The sequence below is a fragment of the Trichechus manatus genome, unplaced genomic scaffold (assembly GCF_000243295.1).
Source record: "Trichechus manatus latirostris isolate Lorelei unplaced genomic scaffold, TriManLat1.0 scaffold00015, whole genome shotgun sequence".
Lineage (NCBI taxonomy): Eukaryota > Metazoa > Chordata > Mammalia > Sirenia > Trichechidae > Trichechus > Trichechus manatus.
The window spans coordinates 20848337-20870832 of record NW_004443951.1 but is presented as its reverse complement, the minus strand read 5'-3'; the positions used below and the strand labels follow the sequence as shown (position 1 = coordinate 20870832).

Below are 22496 nucleotides of genomic sequence, written 5' to 3'. Positions count from 1 at the left end.
CTTGCCTAACACAAGGGATGTGCCAGGTGATTGGCTGTGGCCATCTATCTTAGAGAGTGAAGGCAAGGGAGAGCAGTGAGGTTATTATCTCAGGCACCTTCTCTATCTATCTGTAAGTAATTGAAAGAAGAACCCTGAGGGCGCAGGCCAGTATTTTAAAGCATTTATGAGGGGAGAGGGAGCTGGCTGTACTTAATTTGTAAATGGAAGGGCCAGATAGGGAAAGAGAGAGGGAGGGGAAGAGAGAGAAACATTTTTTCCCCCACCAACACAAAAGAACAATTTGTGATTCCTTATGGAAGTGCTGAATTCATTCTTGATCTTTGGATTTTACTCTAGACTCCGTCCTATTATGTGGTGATGGAAAACCAAATCCATTACTGACACAGGGCTTCCCTCATATCTGACAACTTCAAGTCACTGCAGCTTACCTTTAATGTGCGTTAACATTTCCCCAGTGTGGACAGCTTGGAGACAGTTAACTCTTCGTGCTTGCCTCATGCATAGCCTTTCCCTTCAACCTAAACAAGTAAGAGCCTATGATAACTGGGCTTTCTAATGTTTTTCTTACCAGAGACTATATAAAATGCAGAATTTTCAAGGAACTAGGTACAATTAAAAAGCCACACATCAGGGCCTCACAAGAGTGAATATGAAGAATTTTCCACAGATTTATGTAGGCCAGGGAGGAGTGCCAAATCAGGGCTGATGTTAAAGTCAGCCCTGATTATGTTAACGCTTATAAATAGGTACCATTCACCTATGGGCTAAGTCATTTCTCTAGTGTCTTTGAGTTCTCAGCAGCATTTAGAAAAATAGCTTAGACCCAAACAAATCAGGAGTAAACGAAAAAAAAGTCCCAAGGTGATTGTTAGGCGCTCTGGCAAAGTAAAAGCAAAATGAAGCCTTTCCCCCTGGGAAGTGAATAAGCTATATGTCATCGTGGCTCCTTGCAGAAGAATGTTCAGAAAGTTCACCTGTTGAGAAAGGAGTTGGGCCAGACTGTGACACAAATGCCCCCAAAGAGGAAATGGCAGTTTTACGTTGGGCCTTGGCACCCGGGGCTCCCACTTCCCACTTAATTCTTTGGAAAGAATATGGGGGCACAAATTTGCATGCCTTCACCTCACAATTTACTTCACATACCCCTTGGTTGAGGTGGGCCTACTGTGCACCACAGGTAGAAAGAAGAAGGAGATGTTATCCTTATTTAAGTTAAACCTGAGAAATATCATAGCTTTAGCCAAACCCATTAATCTGTTCTGGTGTTAGTTTTCGAAACTCAAATGAGCTTTGCATAATTTTTATAGGGCAGGAATGTACTAGGAGCCAGATTTCATCAGAGAGTGACTAAGGCAGGGGAGGAAAGTGGTTTTTCATGGGCTGCATCAGAAGGGTTGCTAACTACCTGCATTCTCAACACATCAGGCTTCTAGTCCCAAATTCAGATTAGGAGGTCAGTTTCTGTTCATTATTTCTAAATGCTTAAGTTAAAAACAAATTCCAGCAATTCAAATACATATACAAAAACCCTTCAAAATCCATACTTCATGCCTGAAATTCTGCCATGAGTCAAGAAGTGGGCCAAAAATTGCTCAAAAGATGGTTGTGAAATATCATAAAAGTGTATCAAGCACTTTGATTGGGCTTTCTTTGAGCCTGGCCCGATTATCTGAAGGGAAAGCAATTGAATTATTACAATTACCTCTGCTCAAAATTCACTTACTTATGAGGACACGCATTTTGGAGCCAAGGCTAAAAGAGAAAAGCTGGGAAACTCTCCTGGATAGCTACCATGGTTTGAATTCCTACTATGTTCCAGGCACTGGGCTCAGAACTTTACATACATTACCTCACTTAAACTCCAAGACAACTCTGGATTATCAGCCTCATTCTATTGAGGAAGAAAGCTCTTAGCGGAGTTAAAGTCCAAGGTCATAGAGCTAGTGGTGGAGTAGAAATAAGAATGAAGTCTGTTTGATTCTAATGCCTGTTCTCTTAAATATATGTTATCTCCCCAGCATACTTGGCCTGGTGAGGGCATTTAAAATATTGACAAGGACACCTGATGATATACATAACCACACCCAAATGGCAAATGATGGAAGCTACCTGTGACATTTAAAGGCTGAGGAAGGCTAAGGTTTTATTCTGAGGAGTGAGCAACGTTTTCAGGTTTGCTGCTAGCTTTCAGGCCAGATACATGCCTAACTGAGATATATGTGAGGGGGAAACTCAAGGTTTGGCATGATATGGCCATACTGCATGCATGTTATCATGCCTTCTGCCCACAGTCCTGGCAGCCATGCAGCCACATGCTTCTGTTTCTCCCAGTTGCTCAATAGATACCTCTGTATGCTAAGGAGAACAGCTCAGAGAGGGGCACTCCTATTGAAGCACAATTCTTTGGTTACATGATACTACAACGAAATGGCTTTAAGGACTACCAATTAGGACAACCCACCCAGAAGTGTAGAACTGCCCCAGCTGTCCCTGTAAAGCTTGGAACTGATAAAAAGAGACAGATCCCTCAGGTACTGTGTGGCCCCTTTGCCAAGGTTTGCTTGGTATTCATCTTACACATGGTGTTTCTTTCTCATAGGCAACAGATTCAAATGTATAACCAGTGTCTCAGCTGAAGACAAATTCATGCCTATATTCTTTCTTTAAAATATCTGGAGTGGTCACACTTTATGCCCCATTGATAATGGACCGAGTGAACCTGTGGATGCAGACTGAATACATGCAGCTAAGAGATAGCATACCTCGTTTTCTGTCCACCTCTGTCCATTCATCTACATGAAGCATATAAAAAGAAAATACCAGTTCATAAAGCAAGAACATTACTTACAAGGAGGCTTTAAAAAATACCCATTCCAATTATCTGGTCTATGAAGCTTTATTTTTCATGTTTGCATTTAATGTCTAATGCAAACCCTCTGCCTTCCATTTGATACATTTAAAAGGATGATGGATAAACAACAAGCTCCAAAAAATGCCCTAGAGAGGCTATGTCTTATACAGAGTGGCCTAGGAGGAGAGGGAACTCAGGAGGGCTAGCTACCCTGGGGTCCATCTTTAAAGGCTTAAGAACTCATGCTCTAATGCTAGGAGAATACACGTCATTCAAAACAAGGCTTGTAAAAACACTGACCTCCGAGAGGAAGAATAATTCAAAGAACAGGTTGGGAAAAGGAGTTCCTTTTTGTACAACCTGACTTTTCATTAATGAAAGATTTCCCTTTCTAGAGTACAGATGGAACTACTCAAATCAGAAACTTGATATGTGAATTAAAAGGAAAAAAAGTCAGTATTTGTTTCTGCTTTACTTTTTAGATACAGATGTGTGATTTCCATGTTGAAAGAGGGAAGTAACAATGGGATCACTGTAAAGAAAGTTCCTGAGGACAAAGTCCGGAAGATGCTGAGAGATCAAATAAAGAAAAATACACTTGGCTACGGCTAGAGAAGTCTGTGAGAATGGAGACTTTATGGGTTGAGGCCTAGCTCTACCACTTACTAGCTAGCTATATAACATTGAATAACTTGCTTGACCTCTTTAAGGTCTCCATTTCTTTATCTGTAAAATGGGGATCATAATAGCACCTCCTCCACTGGATTATTGTGGGGATGAAATGAATAATACACATTCAGCACTTAGCTGGCTATTTTTCTAGTCCCACTTTCTGTGCTGAAGTATGTTAGACATCACCCACGGTGACATCACAATGGATAAAAGATGACTTTGTTTTTTACTTTAAATTTTTGAGAGATTTCAATTTAGAAAAACCATCCCTAGATAAACAGTTTTACACATACTACATTTTAAAAAACATTTGTAATTACTGATCTCTTTTGGAAACATTTGCCACTAGGTTGTTTCAGAGGTGATTTCTGAAGTTATAACTGGAGCATACACATGCCTTCAACACACAATCCCAACAGCTGGGAAGAGACCATTCTGACGGCACACCAGGTGCCATGCCTTAACTAGGCACAAAGGGTTTCCATTTGCGAGGTCAGACTCCTCTGGGAAAATTTCCTTTCTCCCACAAATTGTTGTTAGCTGTCAAGCTGGCCCTGACTCACGGTGACCCCATGCACAATGGGATTGAACCATTGTGATCCATACAGTTTTCACTGGCTGATTTTTCAGAAGTAGATCATCAGGACTTTTTTCCTAGTCTATCTTAGTCTGGAAGCTCTGCTGAAACCTATTTAGCATCATAGTACCACATAAGCCTCCGCTGACAGATGGGTGGTGCCTGTGCATAAGGTGCATCAGCCAGGAATTGAACCTGGGTCCCTCGCATAGGACGTGAGACTTCTACCACTGAACCACCACTTCCCCGTCTCCCACAAGAGTCACAAGCTTCTGGAGAGAAAATATTTGGGAAGCAGAACCAAGAGTCTGGCCTTCTTAAAGCAGATACTGGTTTCTCTGGCATACTGTCTGTATCTTCTGTCTTTCTGGGACATTTATTTAGCAGGCCGTCTTCATAAGTCTGGTAGGAGACATGGAGTTTCCACTGCGACCCTCTTGAAGGTGTGTTTGGGAATAGTGCTGCTGCAAGGGGCTCATCTCTAAGGGGCAGTGTGCTACCTGAGGGACAGTGAGCTGCCTGCTATTGACAAAAAGGAGCTGGCAAATGCATGCCCAGGGGTACCGAGTCACTCCTGCAGGCAATGACGCCCAGCTCCAGCAGAGGTCTCTGCAGTGCTGTGTGCTCCCAGCCCTTCCCTCCAGAGGGGAAGTAAATGATACCCAGTTTCTCTATTATTTCTCCAGATGACTTGTTTGTGACAATTCCACATTAGTTATATTCTGAATGGGAGTCAGGCCCAAGGGTATCCAGAGATGGCTGTTAAATTGGAATCAGAAAAATAAAAACAGAACCTAACCGCCATTTGGTTGCTCAGTACTACACTGTGATGTGAATGTCTTGGAAAAAATCACTTAGCGGCTCCATGCCTCAGTGTCCCCTTCTGTAAAATCAAGAATTTAAACAAAATGTAATAGGGAAATTTTTTATGAGTATTTTTAAGATGATGGAAGTGAGGCAAAGGCAGTTTTTATTATTCTCGCTATTGCTTAAAACGTGGGTCAAAATTCAATATGCAACACTCCAAAGTTGCCCCATAGAGAGAGCACTTCCTTTCTATTGAATGCTAAACTAGAGGCTGCATTGTAGGGGAAAACTGCATTGGCCTTGTGGGACCAGGGATGGCCTCCAGGAGACCAATTAGTTGTGTAAGATAATGAAAACATCTAGAAGAAATACGATTTCCATTCTAAGCTTCAGCAAAGGACTAGCTTACTGTGCCTCATGTTTTATAGGCCTCTGTGTACAAACACCTGTCACAGTGGCTTCTGGTCCTGCAGCCACACCAACTCTAAATGCTGGTAGAGACAAGCGTCTCTTAAGTTTTTGAATACCACACTCTCTACCATGCTTTCTCACGCTACGAATCCCCATCAGCCAACTACTTTTTCCCATTTATTTTATAAAATCAGTGGGTATATTGGATATTTTTTTTCAAATTCCTCCCACTCCTGATCTACCAACCCCCACAAACCCAAAGATTCTGATACAGTCCCCCAGGTAAGGCAGTATACAGCAATGGTTAAGAGCATACTGGGTAAGAGTATGGGTTCTGGAGTCCAACCGCCTGGGTTCATATCCTCTACTCCTCCTCTTACCAGCTACGTAACCTTGGGCAAATTAACCTTAGTTTCCCCACCTGTAAAATGGGGATAGTAATATTAACTACCTGGCTGGATTGTTGTGGGGATTAAAGTGTTTAGGAGTCCTTGGCATAGTAAATGCTTAATAAATGTTTGTTGCTGTCGTCATTAGGAAGATATGACAGGTTTAGTCAGTTACTGGACTAGACTGATCAAAAGCCTTGCCTCCGGGGAATAACTACTCAGAAGGGCATCTCACATGGTATCTAACACTCAACCCAAAACTACGGAATGAATGAGTACGTGAATATGAGTTCACACTAAAGATGTATGAAAATCCCTAAAGCTGAATCTAGCAAAACCAGAAGAAAGCCTATAGTTCCTGAAGACAAAGGAAGCTGGTCCCCTAGAATTCACCAGGCCTTGCCCAGATCTCCTCTTGAAAGCACTGTGCTAAACATGTTGCAGACATTATCTCATTCAGTTCTTAAAATTTCATATTAAGGTGTTCATTATCCCCATTTCACGGAGAAAGAGACAGGCTTACAGAAGTTATAACCCGTGGTCACACAACTGATTAAATGGCAAAGCTGGAATTGGGACCCAAGATGCAGACTACTACTCTGAGAACACTGGCCTTGTCAGCTCACTGGTGCCCTTAGCCAGAATGAAACCAGGTAACAAAGACATCAAGGAAAACAGAAACTCCTTGAGGAAGAAATGGCAAGTCATATGAAACAGCCAATTTAGATCATCAGTTCAACAAACATTTACTGAGCACTGATTTACTCTGGACTAGGCACTATTCTAGGTGCTGGAGCACAAAGAAGACAATCAAGTGGGGGAAACAGACACATACACAGATCACTCCATCTAATATGGCCAGTAGCAAGGTAGAGAGAGGCTGCTGTGGGAGTGCAGACAGGCCATTTTCCCCATTCCCCTGAAAGAGATGATTCTTAAGCTGAATACTGAAGGATGGAAGGGGAAAGATGGTGGAATGGGGACTATTATCATGGGGACATGAATGAACATGGTTTAAATGGGGACCTAGAAGCAGTTTGGTATGATTAAAATGCAAAGTAGGAGGCAGGCAGTGGTGGGAGATGGGACTGCAGAGGTGGACAGACAACAGATCAGGAAAGGCCTTGAAATGTCATGCGCAGGAACTTGGCCTTGATCCAGACAGCAGTGGAAGACAGGTGATGGGTTTTAAGCAGGGAGCAGTATGGATAGATTTGCATTTTAGAAAGCTCACTGGCAGCAGTGGGCAGAATGAATACAGGAGGTAAGCTATAGGGAGTTCTTTTTCTCTCTTTATGCAAGGATTTGGACTCAGTCACACCAATACAATAGTTAACATCTGAATATGTATGCTAACATCTGAATACCTATGTTTAACATCAACTGAGCATACAGAGAGTGTTGGAAAGAATAAATGTTTTAAATAGTGGCCATATCAGTTACCTTTATCTCACCTTTTCCACCACCATCTTGAAATATTTCTTTCATACTTAATCCCAGGAAGCTTGGTGAAAGCAGTTGTTGGGTCAAGATAGGAGGAAAGAAGGAAGGAGAGAGAGATAAAGGATGGCAGAAGGTCTGGGCAGTCATTTCTCTGGGGATTAAATGTGTATGGGAGCCAGATTTTCCATCTTAGAGGTTCTCATATGATTATTTCCACAACTGCATTCTCCTCCAACACTTGGGAAGGGAAAGCCTTATGATTTTCTCATGTTTTCCTATTTATCTACATTTATTTCAGAACACCATGTTTCTTGAAATAGTTTCTGAAATATTCAAGACTGGTCTCCAGCTTATGTGAGAGGATGTTACATAGAGGCCTGGAGAATCAGAATCTGCTCCCTGGGGGTAGGGAAGATGCTTGGATTGGCGAAGGGTATGTTGCAGCTGGGACTCCTAACATTTGGTAGGGGCTAGTTGTCAAGAGAGATTGGGAAACCACCTCTCCTCTTTGAGGGCATAGGGAAATTGGGGGGATCAGGTACCCTAATTACATCCAATGGGTGTATGAAGTCCCTTTGCTGTGAAGGGATGTTTTGGGTAACTTGACTCCAGAGGGGCTCCGGCTGTATGGGAGTTATGCGTTTTAGAAAGGTCCCTGGCAATAAAAGCGCAGTGTGCAGCAGTATTGTATTGGTCAGGCTGTAAAGAGGCCGGGTTGTGGCGTGGCTGTGGGTGTCAGCGGTGAGGAGCCTGGGCTGTGGGGTATTGGTCTGGATGTGTGGGCCGGGCGCCTCTCACCTTTGCGGGCCTTGTCTCTCGGGATGTTTTGGGCCCGCAGCCGCTGGTCTAGGATGTAAAGCATCTCCCCGCCCAAGTTCAAGAACAGAAGCGGTAGCGTTCGCACCGACATGCTGCCGGAAGCGAGCAGGGACCGTGGAGACTCCCAGGGCCTGGTACCCAGTGGCCTGCAGACCTGGCCGCCGCGTTCCTGTAGCGTGGTTGCTAGGGCAACGCCACGACAAGAAAAGTGAACCAATCAGAAGGCGGTTTGGTGGGAGGTGCTCCGAAGGCGGATACTTACTGGTCTAGGTGGCAGACTGGGTACCGGGTGGATTAGTCCGAGCCGGACGCGGGAGGGAAGCTGTTTTTGGCGATCTGTTGCCGAGCTCTGGTTTTGAGTCTCCTAAGCCTGTTTCGGCAGGGCCAGGTACCAGGCTGGAGCAAACTGGAACCCGGGGCTCAGGCGGGGAGGAAGGGGGCGGGCCCAGCGGCTCGGCCCCGCTTTGTTCACACGACCACTTGCAACCCCCGCCACTCCGCTGGGCTTGGGTCATCACTGAGCCATAAGCGAGGGAAAACTCAAGCAAAACATCTTTAGAGCAGACTCCGGTCAAACGGAGCTGAGTTTGAATTACGGCTCTGCTATTTCCTGGCCGTGTGACCTTGGGCAGGTTTTTTTTTGTTTTTTAAATAATTATTTCTTGTTGAGAATATATACACAGCAGAACACACACCAATTCAATTTCTACATGTACAATTCAGTGACATTGATTACATTCTTCAAGCTGTGCAACCATTCTCACCCTCTTTTTCTGAATTGTCCCTTCTCCACTAACATAAACTCACTGCCCTCTAAGTTTCCTATCTACTCTTTCAAGTTGCTGTTGTCAATTTGATCCCATATAAACCGAAAAACCAAACTCGTTGCCATCGGATTCCAACTCACAGCGACCCTATAGGACAGAGTAGAACTGTCCCGTAGGAGTGGCTTGGTGGATTCAAATTACCAGCCTTTTGGTTAGCAACGAGCTCTTAACTACTGCTCCACCTGGGCTCCCTGATCCCATATAGGTTCTTAAAAAAGCACAATACTCAAGGCATCCTTTATTGTTGTTAGGTGCTGTGAAGTCAGTTCTGACTCACAGCGACCCTATAGGTCAGAGTAGAACTGCTCCATAGGGTTTCCTAGGCTGTAATCTTAACGGGAGCAGATCGCCAGGGCTTTTCTCCTGTGGAGCCACTAAGGGGGTTAGAACCTCTGACTTTTCAGTTAGCAGCCGCTGAGCACTTAACTAGGGCTAACCAGGGTTAGTAGCTGTTGCATCGACAGGGCTGCTACATTCTTTACTAGTTAAGCTGAACTATTGTTTGGTTTTAAGAAGACTTAAGGGGATACTTTTCGTTTAAGTTTTAAAGATTATCTTAGGGCAAGTTTCAGGGGTTTATCCAGCCTCCATGGCTCCAGAAAGTCTGGATGGAGTCCCTGAGAATTTAAAATTCTGTTCTGCATTTTCTCCCTTTTGATCAGGATTCTTCAGTAGAATCTTTGATCAAAACATTCAGTAATGGCAGTAGGGCACCATCCAATTCTTCTGGCCTCATGGCAAAGGTGGCAGTTGTTCTATTTCTTCCTCCTATTCCTGACTCAGAAAGGAGCCCTGGTGGTGCAGTGGTTAAGTGCTCCGCTGCAAACCCAAAGGTCAGCCATTCAAACCCACCAGCCTCTGTAAAGATTTACAGCCTTGGAAACCCTATGGGGCAGTTCTACTCTGTTTTGTAGGATTGCTGTGAGTTGGAATCCACTCAATGCAATGGGTTTTTTTTTTTGGCTTCCTGACTCTCCGTTTTCCTCTGTTGCCCCAGGAGGATAGAGATCAAAATTGTTGTGCCTTGGACGGTCACTTGCAAGCTTTTAAGAACCCGGGAAATACACAGTGAACTAGGAGACAGAACAGAAGCACTCAACATGATATTAGACTTAAGCCAATTAACTGGGATGTCCCATGAAACCATGATCCTAAACCTCCAATTCAAGAAACCAAATCCCATGAGATGTTTGGTTGTACCTCAACAGCCTCAGCAGCTGTTCTTTTCGTTGTTGTATGTTGTAAATATATCTATCACACAACTTTTGCCAATTCAACTTTTTACAGGTATACAACTTATTGACAACAATTACATTTTTGGGCAATTTTTTTGAGGCTTGGCTTCATGTGTAAAACAGTAAACACCCTCTCTAGTCCATTTGTCTTCCCTTCACAGCCAAACTTTTTGAAAGAGTAACCTACACAACCTGAATTTCCTTAACATCTCATTCCCCATCTTAATGGAACTAGGATTCATTTCCCTCCACCCCACCGAAACTGCTTTCCATTGAATATTTTGGTCCTGCCTTAACTGACATTATCAGTATCAGATATCATACAGTGGTTGAAAGCTGGCAGCCCAAGGCTTTGTTAATTTGGTGATTTTGCCTGGTCTATACACCATTTTAAAAGGGAATGTAACTACGATAGAAATGTAACAAGCAGTTCAGCATCATTGCCTTTTGCCTCTTGTTAGCTGCTGTCGAGTTGGCTTCTGACTCTTAGTCTGGAAGCTCTGCTGAAACCTGTTCAGTATCATAGCAATACACAGCCTCCACTGATGAATGGTGGCTGTGCAGGAGGCGAATTGGCCAGGAACTGAACCTGGGTCTCCCTCATGGAGGGCAAGAATTCTACTACTGAACCACCACCGCCTCCATGTTTTTCACCTAGCTTTCATGAACTGATGTTACCTGCCTAGCTCCTAAAAGCATTTGAGTTTGCCGTAGGGTAGACTCCTCCCTTAGCTTCTCAGGCCATTTTTTGCCCCTAGGCAGGGTGTAGAGTGGAGAGAACACGGGCTTCGGAGTCAAGTCAGATCTGACCTGGCCCTTACCAGTTGTGTGAATTTGGCTAAGTCATCTAACCTCTGTGAGCCTCAGTTCTCTCACTGTAAAGTGAGGATAAACAGGCCAATGTTGGCGGGGGTGGGGGCAGGTGAAGGTGATTTTGAAAAGTAGATAATATGTCTAAAGCAGCACCTAAAACAATGCCTTTCCTGCAGGGCCTGCTCCACAAATTTGTCCTCTATCTCCAGCAACTCTTTTAGTCTCCACCCGCCCTGCTAGGAGCCCTGATGGCACAGTGGTTAAGAGCTACAGCTGATAACCATGAAGGTCAGCAGTTTGAATCCTTCAGCTGCTCCTTGGAAACCCTATGGGGCAGTTCTACTCTGCCCTACAGGGTCACTATGAGTTGGAATTGACTCAGTGGCAAAGGGTTTTTTTTTTTTTTAGTGCCCCTGTAATGTTGGTACCTGACTCTGCAGCACAGCATCTCTAAGTAGCTGTGCCCACTCGGAAGTCCTGCCCCATAAAATGCTTTCCTGACTATTGCTAGAGGTGATACCAGAATAGTTGGATTCTGAGCCTCTCATCTCACTTCCGATTTTGCAGGATCCCAGGCTCTCTACCTTCTCAACACTAGCAGTTCCTCCTGACTCTGGCTCAGCTTCTCCACTCAGGCTATGTATGATCTTAGGGATCACCCTTCCTATCCTGACCCAGGCACAGACTCCCACCAGACCAGCTGCAAGGTCTGCGAGGCTACGAACTGCACTATAAAAGGGGCAAGGTGGGCAAACCCTACTTTTATCACTAATTGCACAGCAAGGATCAGCATGAATCCAATTCCCGGCTGCAAGTGGATCCAGGGCTCACCTTCCCACTCCTCGTTGCCAGCCACTTACGTGACAGTTCCTTTCTCTCTGACCCTAACCACCCAGAGTAAGATCAGACCTCATCCCTGGCTATCCTGAGCTGGGTCAAAACATCCCTGACCACCTGAGCCCAGGTCATCAGGGTGCAGCCGTAGGCTCAGGAGTCTGCAATTGAGACCAACTGCCCCCCTCCCCCGCTCCTATCCCCTGGGACTAGGTCACAAGCAAGGACTCTATCCTTCTTCACTGACTACCTGTGCAGCCTTTTCCTGTCACTCAGCCACCCAGAGCTGGGTCAACACAAATCGACTCTGTACTGCCAGGCTTTGCTGGCTCATTGCCCCTGTGGGTTCATTAATTCTCTAGAATGGCTCCCAAAATTCAGAGAATATTACCTATACTTAAGAAGCCTGGATGGTGCAGGGGTTAAGTGCTTGGCTGCTAACCGAAAAGTTGGCAGTTCAAACCCACCAGCCACTCCGCAGAAGAAAAATGTGGCATTTTGCTTCCATAAAGATTTACAACCTTGGAGACCCTATGGGGCAGTTCTACTTTGTCCTATGGGGTCGTGTGAGTTGGAATCGACTGGACGACACTGGGTTGGATTTTTTTGGTGGCGCAGTGGTTAAGAGCCATGGCTGCTCACCGAAAGGTTGGCAGTTTGAACCCACCAGCCACTCCATGGGAGAAATGTGTCGGAAGAAAGATGTGGCAGTCTGCTTCCATAAAGATTTACAGCCTTGGAAACCCTATGCAGCAGTTCTGCTGTCCTATAGGGTTGCCACAAGTCGGAACTGACTTGATGGCAATGGGTTTGTGTGGGGTGTACTTAAGAGTTACCCATTTATTATTACCAGAAAGGATATATGCGAAGAGATGCACGAGGCAAGGTCTGGGAGAGTTCCTGGTACAGGGCCTCCATTGTCCCCAGGGACGTGCAGCTCCCTCTCCCATGCATGTATATTCTCAGCAATCCTGGAAGCCCCAAGGAGCGCTCCAAGGTCCTGGGTCCCCTAGTCATTGGGACCTCAATGAATATGCATGACTTGGGCCTTAATGCATAGTTATAATTGATCCAATCAATGAATATGCATAGACGCATTAGGCAACTCCCCTCTCCCTTCCTAAAGTTAGTTCACCAGGTGTGGGACCTGTGTAGCCACTACTTGCCTGGCTATTTTAGAAAAACAAAGAGCACCTTAATTAATTACTTGGTGATTTTCAGAAAGCCGAGTCAAAGGGCAAACCAGGTTCTTTATCCCATACCTGTCCTTGGCCTTTTTCTTCCACACTCACACCCATGACTTTAATTAACCATCTAAACATAACGACTCCCAGACCTGACCTCTCTACTGAGTCCTGGATTTAAATTTCCAGCTACTTTTTGGACATCACTTTCTCTCCTCTTTGGCTTTCTTCAATGGCTTCCTTCTGAGAATGAAGTCCGAAGTCTTTTCTCCAAGAAGTGATGTAGCATCTGGTTATCTGCCTACCCTCTCACCTCATCTTTTCCGACTCTTCTTTTTGCTCACTCAGTTCTAGACAGTCTTCCTTGGGTTCTTCAAACATGCCAAGTATGATCAGGCTTAAAGCCTTGGTGCTTAACTTGGTGTCAATGGGTGGGCTTTATGGGGGGATACCCATAAACCAAAAAAACCCAAACTCATTGCCATTGAGTCAATTCCGACTCACTGCAACTCCACGTTAGAGGAGAGCTGCTCCATAGGGTTTTCTTTATGGAAGCAGTTCACCAGACCTCTCTTTTGCGGAGCTGCTGGGTGCGTTTGAACCAACCTTAGCAGCAGGGTTGATGAAGTGTTTTGTGTATGTGTGCCGTTTCCTGGGAATAGGACTTGCAGCTTTTCTCAGATTCTCAGTCTGAATACTGATACCCCCACCCCCAAACAACAAATTGCTTCTCTCTCCCCCTCCCATGCTGCCGCTGCTGCTGAACTATCTAAAACAGACCTGTGGCTGTTGTCATTTCTTCAGCTTTAAACCTTAGCTGTCTTCCCACTTCCTAGAGGACAGTGTGCAATCTCCTCAGCCTAGTATGTGAAGCCTCTGATACCCCAGATTTAGCTCACCTTTCAAGCTTTATATCCGAGTCCCCGCTGTCTGGATACAGAATGCACCTGTAGACTTTGCCTTTGTTCTTGCACTTCCTTCTGCCTGGATACCTTCTTCCCCATCTCTACCTGGTGACCTCCTCCTCATCCTTTAGGGCCCAGTCCAGAATGTAGCTCTACAGTTGGTTTTCCCACCCCGGCGGCCAGCCAGCCACCCCTGCTGTGTGTGGCTATGTACTTAGTTTTGCTTCCACTGAAACACATACCACCCGGATGACAGGCAGTTGTTTACGTAAGTGTGTAAGGTGCGTAAGGAGTGTGTCCTCTGGTGTGTGAAGACAAGGAATCTGCCTTAGACAATCCTGGGATCCCAGAGCTGAAGGAAGGAATGAATTCTTCCTCTTCCTTCCCTCCCTCCTCAGGCCGAAAGGAGCCCCACCTTTTCTCCTATCATTCTTCAAGGCAGAAAGAAATGACTGTCACAGAATTTATTGATTTTCTTTGAGTGCCTCTGGTCTGGCTTTGGAAGGCCCCTCTGGGCTCCTCTGGCTTTGTTTCCGGGCTGCTGCTGCTGCAGCTTTCAAGGCCCTTTTTTGCTTCTTCAGTTTTTGAGCCTCCTGGAAAACCTGGAGGTGGAAACGGGCAGGTAAAGACTTGGTAATCCTATGCAAAATCTCAGACCTGGAGCAGGTGGGGTAGAACTGTCTCCCCCAGATGGTAACCCCAGCCTTTCTCCACAGGGTTGGTGACCTGTGACCTCCCTTGGCCCACTCCAGGCCCTGGGTCAGTTCCATGCCTCTACCAGAAATAGACAACCCCTCCCTTCTGCTCCCACCCCAGTCCCGGAATGGGCCAACCAAAGCAGCATTTCTGACTCGTACCTGAATGCACAGCGCCTTCTTGGTCACCCAGCGGCGGTGGGCCTTTCGGTAGTAAAGAGGGGGGAAGGTGTATTCAATCCCTAGCTCCTTGCACGTCTTCTCAAAAACATCATAGTTGGTCTTACGGAGGTTTTTGAGCATTTTCTTCCTCTGGTCGATGCTCATGAGCAGATAGCGCTTGTGGGCTTTGTCCTGTAAGAGAGTGTGTGTTACTTTTAGTATTTTGTAAGTAAGTGGTGTGCCACTCCATAGTGACAATGGATGATCATTTTATCACTGCACTGAAACTTCCCAACAATCTTGAATGATATTACTGCAACTCTGAGGTAGCTATTGTCATTGTCATCCCATTTTACAGATGAGAAAACAAAGGTCCAAAGATGTTAACTGATTCAGGTGCTCAGGTTAGGACTTGAATTTGAGTCTACTGATTTGACTCCAAATCTTATGCTCTTTTCCCTACACCACTCACTCTCAGCCTCTCCACAGCTTAGCAAACTGTCAGCTGGCAGGAGGGGAGGGAAGCCTTGGTGCTCTTCACCGTCCCCCAACACCCCCCAGCCCAGCAGTGCTCTGTGAGGAACCTCTACCGTGGGGTTGGTGTTCCATGGCCCAAATGAATAAAACTGTGATCTCTAAGGTGCAGGTTCAACCAGCTCCAGGGAGCTTAGGTGCCAGGCACGGTACTGGACCCGTTGGTACCCTCAACCATGTTTTTATTAAATGTAACAGCAATTGCCTAATTAGAGCAGCTCTGCCACACACTGTGCTGAGATACGGCCTAAGGGCTAAGAATGTGAGCTCTGAAGTGAGACAGCCTAATTTCAAGTCCCAGCACATCACTTCCTAGCAGGGTGTCCTACAGAATAACACAATCATTCTGTGTCTGGGTTATTCCCTACCAAGTGGGATAAAAAAGATGGTTATAGAGGTTAAGTGAGATGATGCAAGTAAGGTATTCTGCATGGGGCGTAGACACTTTATAGGTAGTACATTATCTTGGCTGCTATTATTATTTCATGTAATCCTCACAATCCTGTGAGCAGGTACTATTATCATCCCTACTTTACAGGTACGAGAACAGAGGCTCGGATGTGTAAAGTAACTTCCCCAAACTCACGGCAAATCAAGTGGCAGAGCTGGGATTTGAACCCAAGCCTACCTGGCTGCACTCATGCATTGAACAAATGTTTACTGAGCACCCAAGACACGGTGATCATGTGCTAAATTGTGAACTTTTAACCATTAGTGGCACTCAGCACAGCCCTGTAAGGCTCCCATTTCTCCACTGGAGGCAGGAGGGAAATGTTTTCCACTGCAGCTGAGAAGTGGGTACTCAAGTTTTGCAGCTACCTGGTTTCTCAAGCTGCTTCTCTGGCCCCAGAGCCCTTTACCTCCCAGACTCGTCTCCTCTAGGCTGACACGTTGTTTAGCTGTGAGGGATACCTAAGATTTACCTTTCGATGTTTCTGCATGTGTTCTTCATAATTGCGGATCTTGACAGTCAAGGCAACAACTGAAACCACAAACCACAGAGGATGAGAGCTGGACACAGACGGAAGGAAGGGCCCCGGGCTGGGTTATGTTTTAAGAACTCAAGGAATAACAATCACCAATGTTCCTGTACAGCTCTCTAGAATTCCAAAAGCACTCTCAATGTCAAGCTCTCAAAAGACTTTGGATTATTTTTCCTTTAAAAATCATCTGCGGAAGGGCACTTCCTTAACCTGATAAATGTATCTTCCAAAACCAGAGCAAATAGCATTCTTAACGGTAAAACTTTAGAGCATTACCATTAAATTCAGGAAGTGGACCAGGGTGCATGCTACCATGGTTAGCTCTTTGACACTGCACTAGAGGTCCTAGCCAGTGCAGTGCGAGAAGATTCTGCAACTGTCAAAGGTCTACTCAGTGCCTCTCCCCTCCTTCCAGCTGCCACTCTTATCTGTGCTTCCACGAATGTGTTTTCAGAGTTATCTGCTCCCATTCACCTCCCAAGGCCCTGGAGGATCCTTCCTTCAGGCATTCTCTTGTTTCATCCCAGCTGCATTGTGAAGGGCGCAAAGGCAAAAGCAGAAGGTGGCTCACTACAGCAGGCCCTTCCCAGTACACACACTGAGTTCTGGGAGCACCACAGAGAGTGCAGTGGGAACCTTGGCTCTGACCACATGGCCCCTTCACACCACCTTAGCTGAAGAGTGGAGACACAGATGGGCTTTGGTTCCTGAGGAGTCTGCTAGAGCACATACCATGCTAGAAGCAGCTGGCCTTCAGAAAACAGTACTAATGAAAGAGTGGCCCCAACACTTGTAGCTGAAGAGGGCCATAGTTATCACCTCGCTGGTGTTTTGGCAAACAGGCCATCTATTCCTGCCACCCTGGGAGCTTGGTGGTGATAATGGAGAAACAGGTGAGGTGAGGTAAGCAGCCCTTTGCGGTCGAGGTGGTTTCCAGGCCAGGGTTTCTGGGGGCCAAAGGAAGCTGCAACTCATCTTCTCAAAAGGGCTATGAAGATCCAGGAGATGGGCCTCTAGACATTCTCAATGGGGGTTTAGTGCCAGGAGGGGCTCACCAGACTTTAGTCCCTAGTGGAGGGGAAAGGAAACATTTGGACCTTGTGCGGGTCCACTAGTCTACCCCACATGCTCCCAGCGGTCAGTGAAGATAAACTGTACCCAAAGCAAGGGGGAGGGCAGAGGAGAGGGGTAGGGCCTTCACTCACAGCTAATGAGAACTACTGTCAGTTCCAGCTCGAAACTAAAGCAGGAACATTATACTCTTGGGAATACACCCAGAAGTCGTGGCTCAGGAGCCAGCTTCTGGGGGCTTGAATCCTGGCTTTTCCATTTATAAGCAGTGATCTTGGGCAAGCTACTTAACTCTGTGCCTCAGTTTCTTTCCCTGTACAATGAAAGTAAAAACAGCATATACCACATAGTATTGTGGGGATTAGATTAACACACTCTTAGCACAGTGTCTGGCACACAAGGGCTCAGTAAATGTTAGCTCTTGATATAATTATCACATAGCTTATCTGTAATGCATAGAGCCTCACAGTTTCCAAAGTGCGTTGACATCCCCTAGCCTCTTACAATCCACCATGAGGTAGGTGACATTACCTCTGCTATGCCACCGCAGTGCCCTATTTCCAGACTAGGAAGCAGAGGCTCAGAGAAAGGGCTGGTGACTTGCCCAAGCTCACGATGGTATAAGGTGCAGTATGAGGCAGGACCTGGGCACAGAGCTTGGGATACTGAGTCCAGTTTTCATTACCCTTGGTTCTTCATTTCTCCCCCTTTCCAAGTCATATCTAATCCCTAGTGTGCTTGCAGACCGAGGGTACTGGATCAGGTACCAGCTAGCAGACTCCCTTTGCTGCACCTTCACTCCCCATGGGCCCCGTGACTAACTTCGAGCCTCTAGGGAGCTGGTGTCCTCAGGGTTTGCCACGATCTTGTTCATCAACCACTCTTGCTTGATCTTCAGCTTCTCCTTCTGTTGAACAGAGAGTAACAGAGACAGAGAATCTGTGAGGTCTGTCACCCTAGGAACTGGCCCTCACTGCCCCAAGGCCAGCCATGGCTACAGTCGCCACAGCAACTAGGCCCATAGGGCACAGGGCCTGACTCCACTCTGTTCACGGGGCATGGCCTCTGACCAACCACATGGCTATTCACATTTAGGTGAGTCCAATGCCACTGAAAAGAGAAATGGCTTGTTGGATGAATGCCCCAAAGCTTGCTCACTCATTCATACATCAGATATTTATTGAGTACCTACTGTTTGTCAGGTGATGGGGGTACAAAGAGGAACAAGACTCTTCTCCCTCAAGATGTTCTGGGGGTACTGACATGTGAACAGTGAATGACAGTGGGCTAAATGCTGTGATTTGAGTACAGGGATGGGGGTGGGCATGGGGAAGGTGTTAACCATGTGTCAGGGTAGGAGGGAATCCCAGAGGAGAGGACTGAAGGAGGCCAGTGTTTACAGCAGGCCACTTACCTGGTTAGCCATTTCCAAAGACAAGAGTCTTTTCACAACATCATCAACCCTGTGGAGAAACCATAGCAATGAGACATTGGGGAGGGGAGGGAAGAAGGGCAATGCTGTTTTCATTTTAGTTTGAAAAGCAGGGATGATCAACAATTTCTTCTTCAACAAATCAGTCTCTCTGGAGGTGGGGAGCCATTTCCCAAGGATTAAAAGTCAGCATGGATTTGGCTTGCTGAGCTGACAACATGGAACAATGTGGTATCTAGAGGAAATTGAGGCTGTCCGCGCACGTGTTCCAGTCTCATCACAGGGAAGGCAAAGGGAGGATTTCCATTTTAGCTAGAACATGGTCCAAGCTGTCTTGAGACACTTCAATTCTATCATCATTGTTTCTTCTCAAGTTACACTGCACAATGGGGGAGATGGAGGGACTACCCACCCCCCACTGAGCAGGACAGGGGCTAAGTAAAAGGACCTTGGCCTTGGTGTCAGTCAGCCCTGGATTCAAATCCAAGCTCTGCCCCTTAGTAGCTGTGTAACACTTGGCAGCTTGATAATCCATAAAATGACTGAACCCTGTCTCCTCCCTCACACGGCTGTTGTGAGGGTCAAGAGATGAGAGATTCTACAAAGATCCACTAGGCATGTTAGCTTCTTGGTATCTAGTGGTTGGTATAGAGTCTTCACCCAGAGTACAGCTGAGCTCTATCTGTCTCTGCTGCCCACTCACCTTCTCTAGCTCTCGGTCCCATTCTATAAACAAGCTTGAGATACAGCAGCCCAGGTCTGAAGCCCCTATCTCCCCCCACCCCCATCTCGCCTACTTTCCAGGGTCCCCTGCCATCTCAAAGAGGTTTCTTCCAGCTTACTTCTCAATTCCAGGGACATTCTGGTAGTCTTTGAGCAACGTGGAAAGGGGTGGGTCATCTTCTTGGCTGGGCTGGACTGTGAATTGAGAAGAAACAATGATTGTAAAATTGAAGTGTCCCAAGACAAGCTAGACTCTTGGCCGTAAAGGGACAGAAAACACTTGGAGTCGCTCTCACTGCCTGTTCTCCCACACTTGGCTCACTTCACACTCCCCCCACCATGTAAGAGACATCCAGGGTCTTAAGCAAAAGGCACCAGATGTCTCTGGGCTGTTTTCTCCTCTGCAAACCCTGTGGGCACCTGCTTTTACATTTCATGCTGGAGTGGATGGTCTTTCCTAAGACCTCGGACTGTGCCTGCCCCTCTCACACATCTGTCTGGCCCTACAGTTCTCAGATTCTCCACTAGGATGGGTCCTCCTGGGGACAGGAATGAATTTGATTCCCTTTGAATCCCCCACAGCCTAACTGGTCAATGGCCCAGACTAGAATAGCACTCAACAAACAGTTGCTGACAGACTGCATGAATAAATTAAAGGGGTTGAGGAAGGAATCCCTAGCTTTAACCAGTTGGGGTCCAGTCAATTCTGACTCATGGCGACCCCATGTATATCAGAGTAGAACTGTGCTCGTTAGGGTTTTCAGTGTGCTCCATAGGTTTTCGGAAGTAGATTAGCAGGCTTTTTTCCCAAGGCACCTCTGGGTGGACTTGAACTTCCAACCTTTGTGTTAGCAGCCAGTGGTTAACTGTTTGCACCACCCGGGGACTCCCCCCTAGCTTTAGGATGTCTGAAATATAAGCATTAAGTAGAGCTCAAAGAGAACCCTGGCACCCTTTGGAGGTGAGGGGGGAGAAGGGGGAAATCAACTTCTCTGCTACTAAGCAAATAATATTAATAGCAATATCGAGCACAGTGCTAAAGATGCTTTTCATTATCACTGAGTCCCCAAAATAATCCTCTGAGATACTTTTATACTCATTTGACAAAGAAGGCTCAGAGAGAGAGAGAGACAGAAGAAGTAACTTGTCCAATGTCATTTACCTTGTAAGAGGAATCTTAACCACTATGCTGTACTGCCTTGGAATGGGAAACCACATCCGCCACCTCAGAAGGGCAGACACAAAGGGTTACCTATTCTAGGCAGGCCTGGGTAGTGCCAGCCATAACTCTCCCTCTTGCTCCCTCTTTTTAATCCCGCCGCCTCCCATGCAGGCTTCAGGCTCAGGGCTTTGTGACAAAGTGGGCATAGGAGTCTTCTGCCCACCTCATCTTGTGGCTCTAACTCGTCGCTTCTGTCCCCTTGGACGCTCCAAGTCCCACCCCAAGACCTCCTACCTGGTTTCTGGGAGGCAAATCCGCGGGCGGCCTGGAGAAGGAGACCTACGCAGAAGGGAGGACGCTGAAACCGATCTTCTTAAACAATCCAACCTTTCCACGGCCCTTGCATACTCTTCCTCTACGCTCTTTACGTCTCAGCGCCTAACCGCAACCCCATTTCTTCCCCACCTCGCTGACCCAGTCTCTCCGAACTTATCTCACTTCTTCCCCCACCCACCACCCTTTCTCCCTTATCCTGCCGCTGGACTTCTCCCCTAACCCCGCCTCCCGTATTCTCCATCTCCTCGGAACCCCATTCCCCTATTTCCGCCACCCTATTTTTCAGCCCTTCACCTCGAGGGTGGAGGCCCCATTGGTCGGAGGGAAGCCTGGCTCTCCCTCTGTTTGGCAACCTAAGTACTGGGACCGGGGTCACTGCCTGTGTCCGAACCGAACTCAGCGCCCTCCACGCTGCTCTCAGCATGATGACTTCTGACCCTGGCTGGGCCCGCGCGACGGCCGCGGTCCCTTTCTTAGTACGGACAGAGTTACACGGGCGCCACCATATTGGCTCAGGCTCGACAAATCGAATGCAGTCGCGAGACCTGAGCAGAAGAAGACCGAGAGAATGGATTGGACAGGCAGGCCTAAATGATGACGCAAAGCATTGGGTGGAGTTGAGAGATCTGGTTAGCGGCTGCCTGAGGTTGGAAGTGTGGTCGTTGTCTTGCTTCGTGGTCGTTAGTGGCGTGAGGTGATGTGTAAATACTAAAATGCCACTTTTTCTTGGGCATGTATCCCGTCCTTCATCCCTCGCTAGTTTCCTGGCCTCTGGTCCTGGTTATTTTGGGAGCTTCCGTGGGCCTGCCCCAGCTTTCTTCTCGCCCCAGTCTAGTATTTTCCTCCTCACCAACAAAATCCAGGACAGGGCCCTGTGAGAACTACTAGGTTTCAGCCTCCTTCTCTGGCAGCCTTGTAGCCTAGTGATTAAGGTCGCTGACTTTGGAATCGGGCAGCCCAGGGCTGGAATCCTAGCTCAGCCGTTTACTCACTGTGTGACTTTGTGAGGAAGTCAGGTAACTTTTCTGGGCCTCGGTGTACTACTCATCCATCAAATACGGGGATACTAGTATCTATATTTTAGGCTGTTGGGAGGATTAAATGAGATAGTTGCATGCAAAGCACCTAATATACAGTAAGCATTCAATTAGCTGTAATTATTAATATTTGTGAAATGAAGGATTGATCTTTTCTGAGGTCTCTTCGCCATGTCCCATTACACTCTGTGACACCCTCCATGTCACCCTTGCCACTGTGCTCTATTTATCAGTGTTCCAGTCTCTGCCATTAGAATGGGAACTCACTGAAGGTCCACTGAACTGAGTCATTTCTGAATCTTTGCTGCCGGTACAGGGACTAGATTCTAGGTGAGGGTTGGTTGAATGAATGACTAAAGAAATGAATAAACAAATGAAAAAATCTGACTACTGTTGTTATTAACTGCCATGGAGTCAGTCCCTGACTCTCATGACTTTCGTGCACAGTGGAATGATACACTGCCCCGACCTGTGCTACCCCCATATCAGACCATTGTAATTCATAGTGTTTTCACTGGCCGATTTTCAAAGTAGATCACCCGGCCTTTCTTCCTAGCCTGTCTTAGTCTGGAAGCTCTGCTGAAACCTGTT

The 22496-nt window shown here is 46.5% G+C and overlaps 2 protein-coding genes across 3 annotated transcripts in view; both read right to left on the bottom strand.

Moving 5' to 3' along the window:
• The window catches only part of OSCP1 (organic solute carrier partner 1), a 28676-nt gene extending 20080 nt beyond the window's left edge, over nucleotides 1–8596 (bottom strand). Inside the window, exon 1 of one of the 2 annotated variants that reach the window (XM_004371934.2) lies at nucleotides 7952–8596. In XM_004371934.2, coding sequence (XP_004371991.1) covers nucleotides 7952–8063 — 112 coding nt within the window. In that variant the 5' untranslated portion in view covers nucleotides 8064–8596. Of the gene's footprint in view, nucleotides 1–431; nucleotides 1116–7951 lie in introns of those variants that run through there. The other variant, XM_023727229.1, reaches the window with a different exon arrangement.
• Nucleotides 8597–14219: 5623 nt separating this feature from the next.
• Nucleotides 14220–21645, bottom strand: MRPS15 (mitochondrial ribosomal protein S15). The gene is made up of 8 exons (XM_004371933.3): nucleotides 21163–21645; nucleotides 20827–20871; nucleotides 19490–19565; nucleotides 18630–18678; nucleotides 18038–18122; nucleotides 16085–16143; nucleotides 14628–14819; nucleotides 14220–14372 (listed from the first exon to the last, which is right to left on the bottom strand). The coding sequence occupies exons 1-8, from the start codon at nucleotides 21290–21292 to the stop codon at nucleotides 14235–14237; spliced, it is 774 nt and encodes a 257-aa protein (XP_004371990.1). The 5' UTR covers nucleotides 21293–21645; the 3' UTR covers nucleotides 14220–14234.
• Nucleotides 21646–22496: the final 851 nt, after the last annotated feature.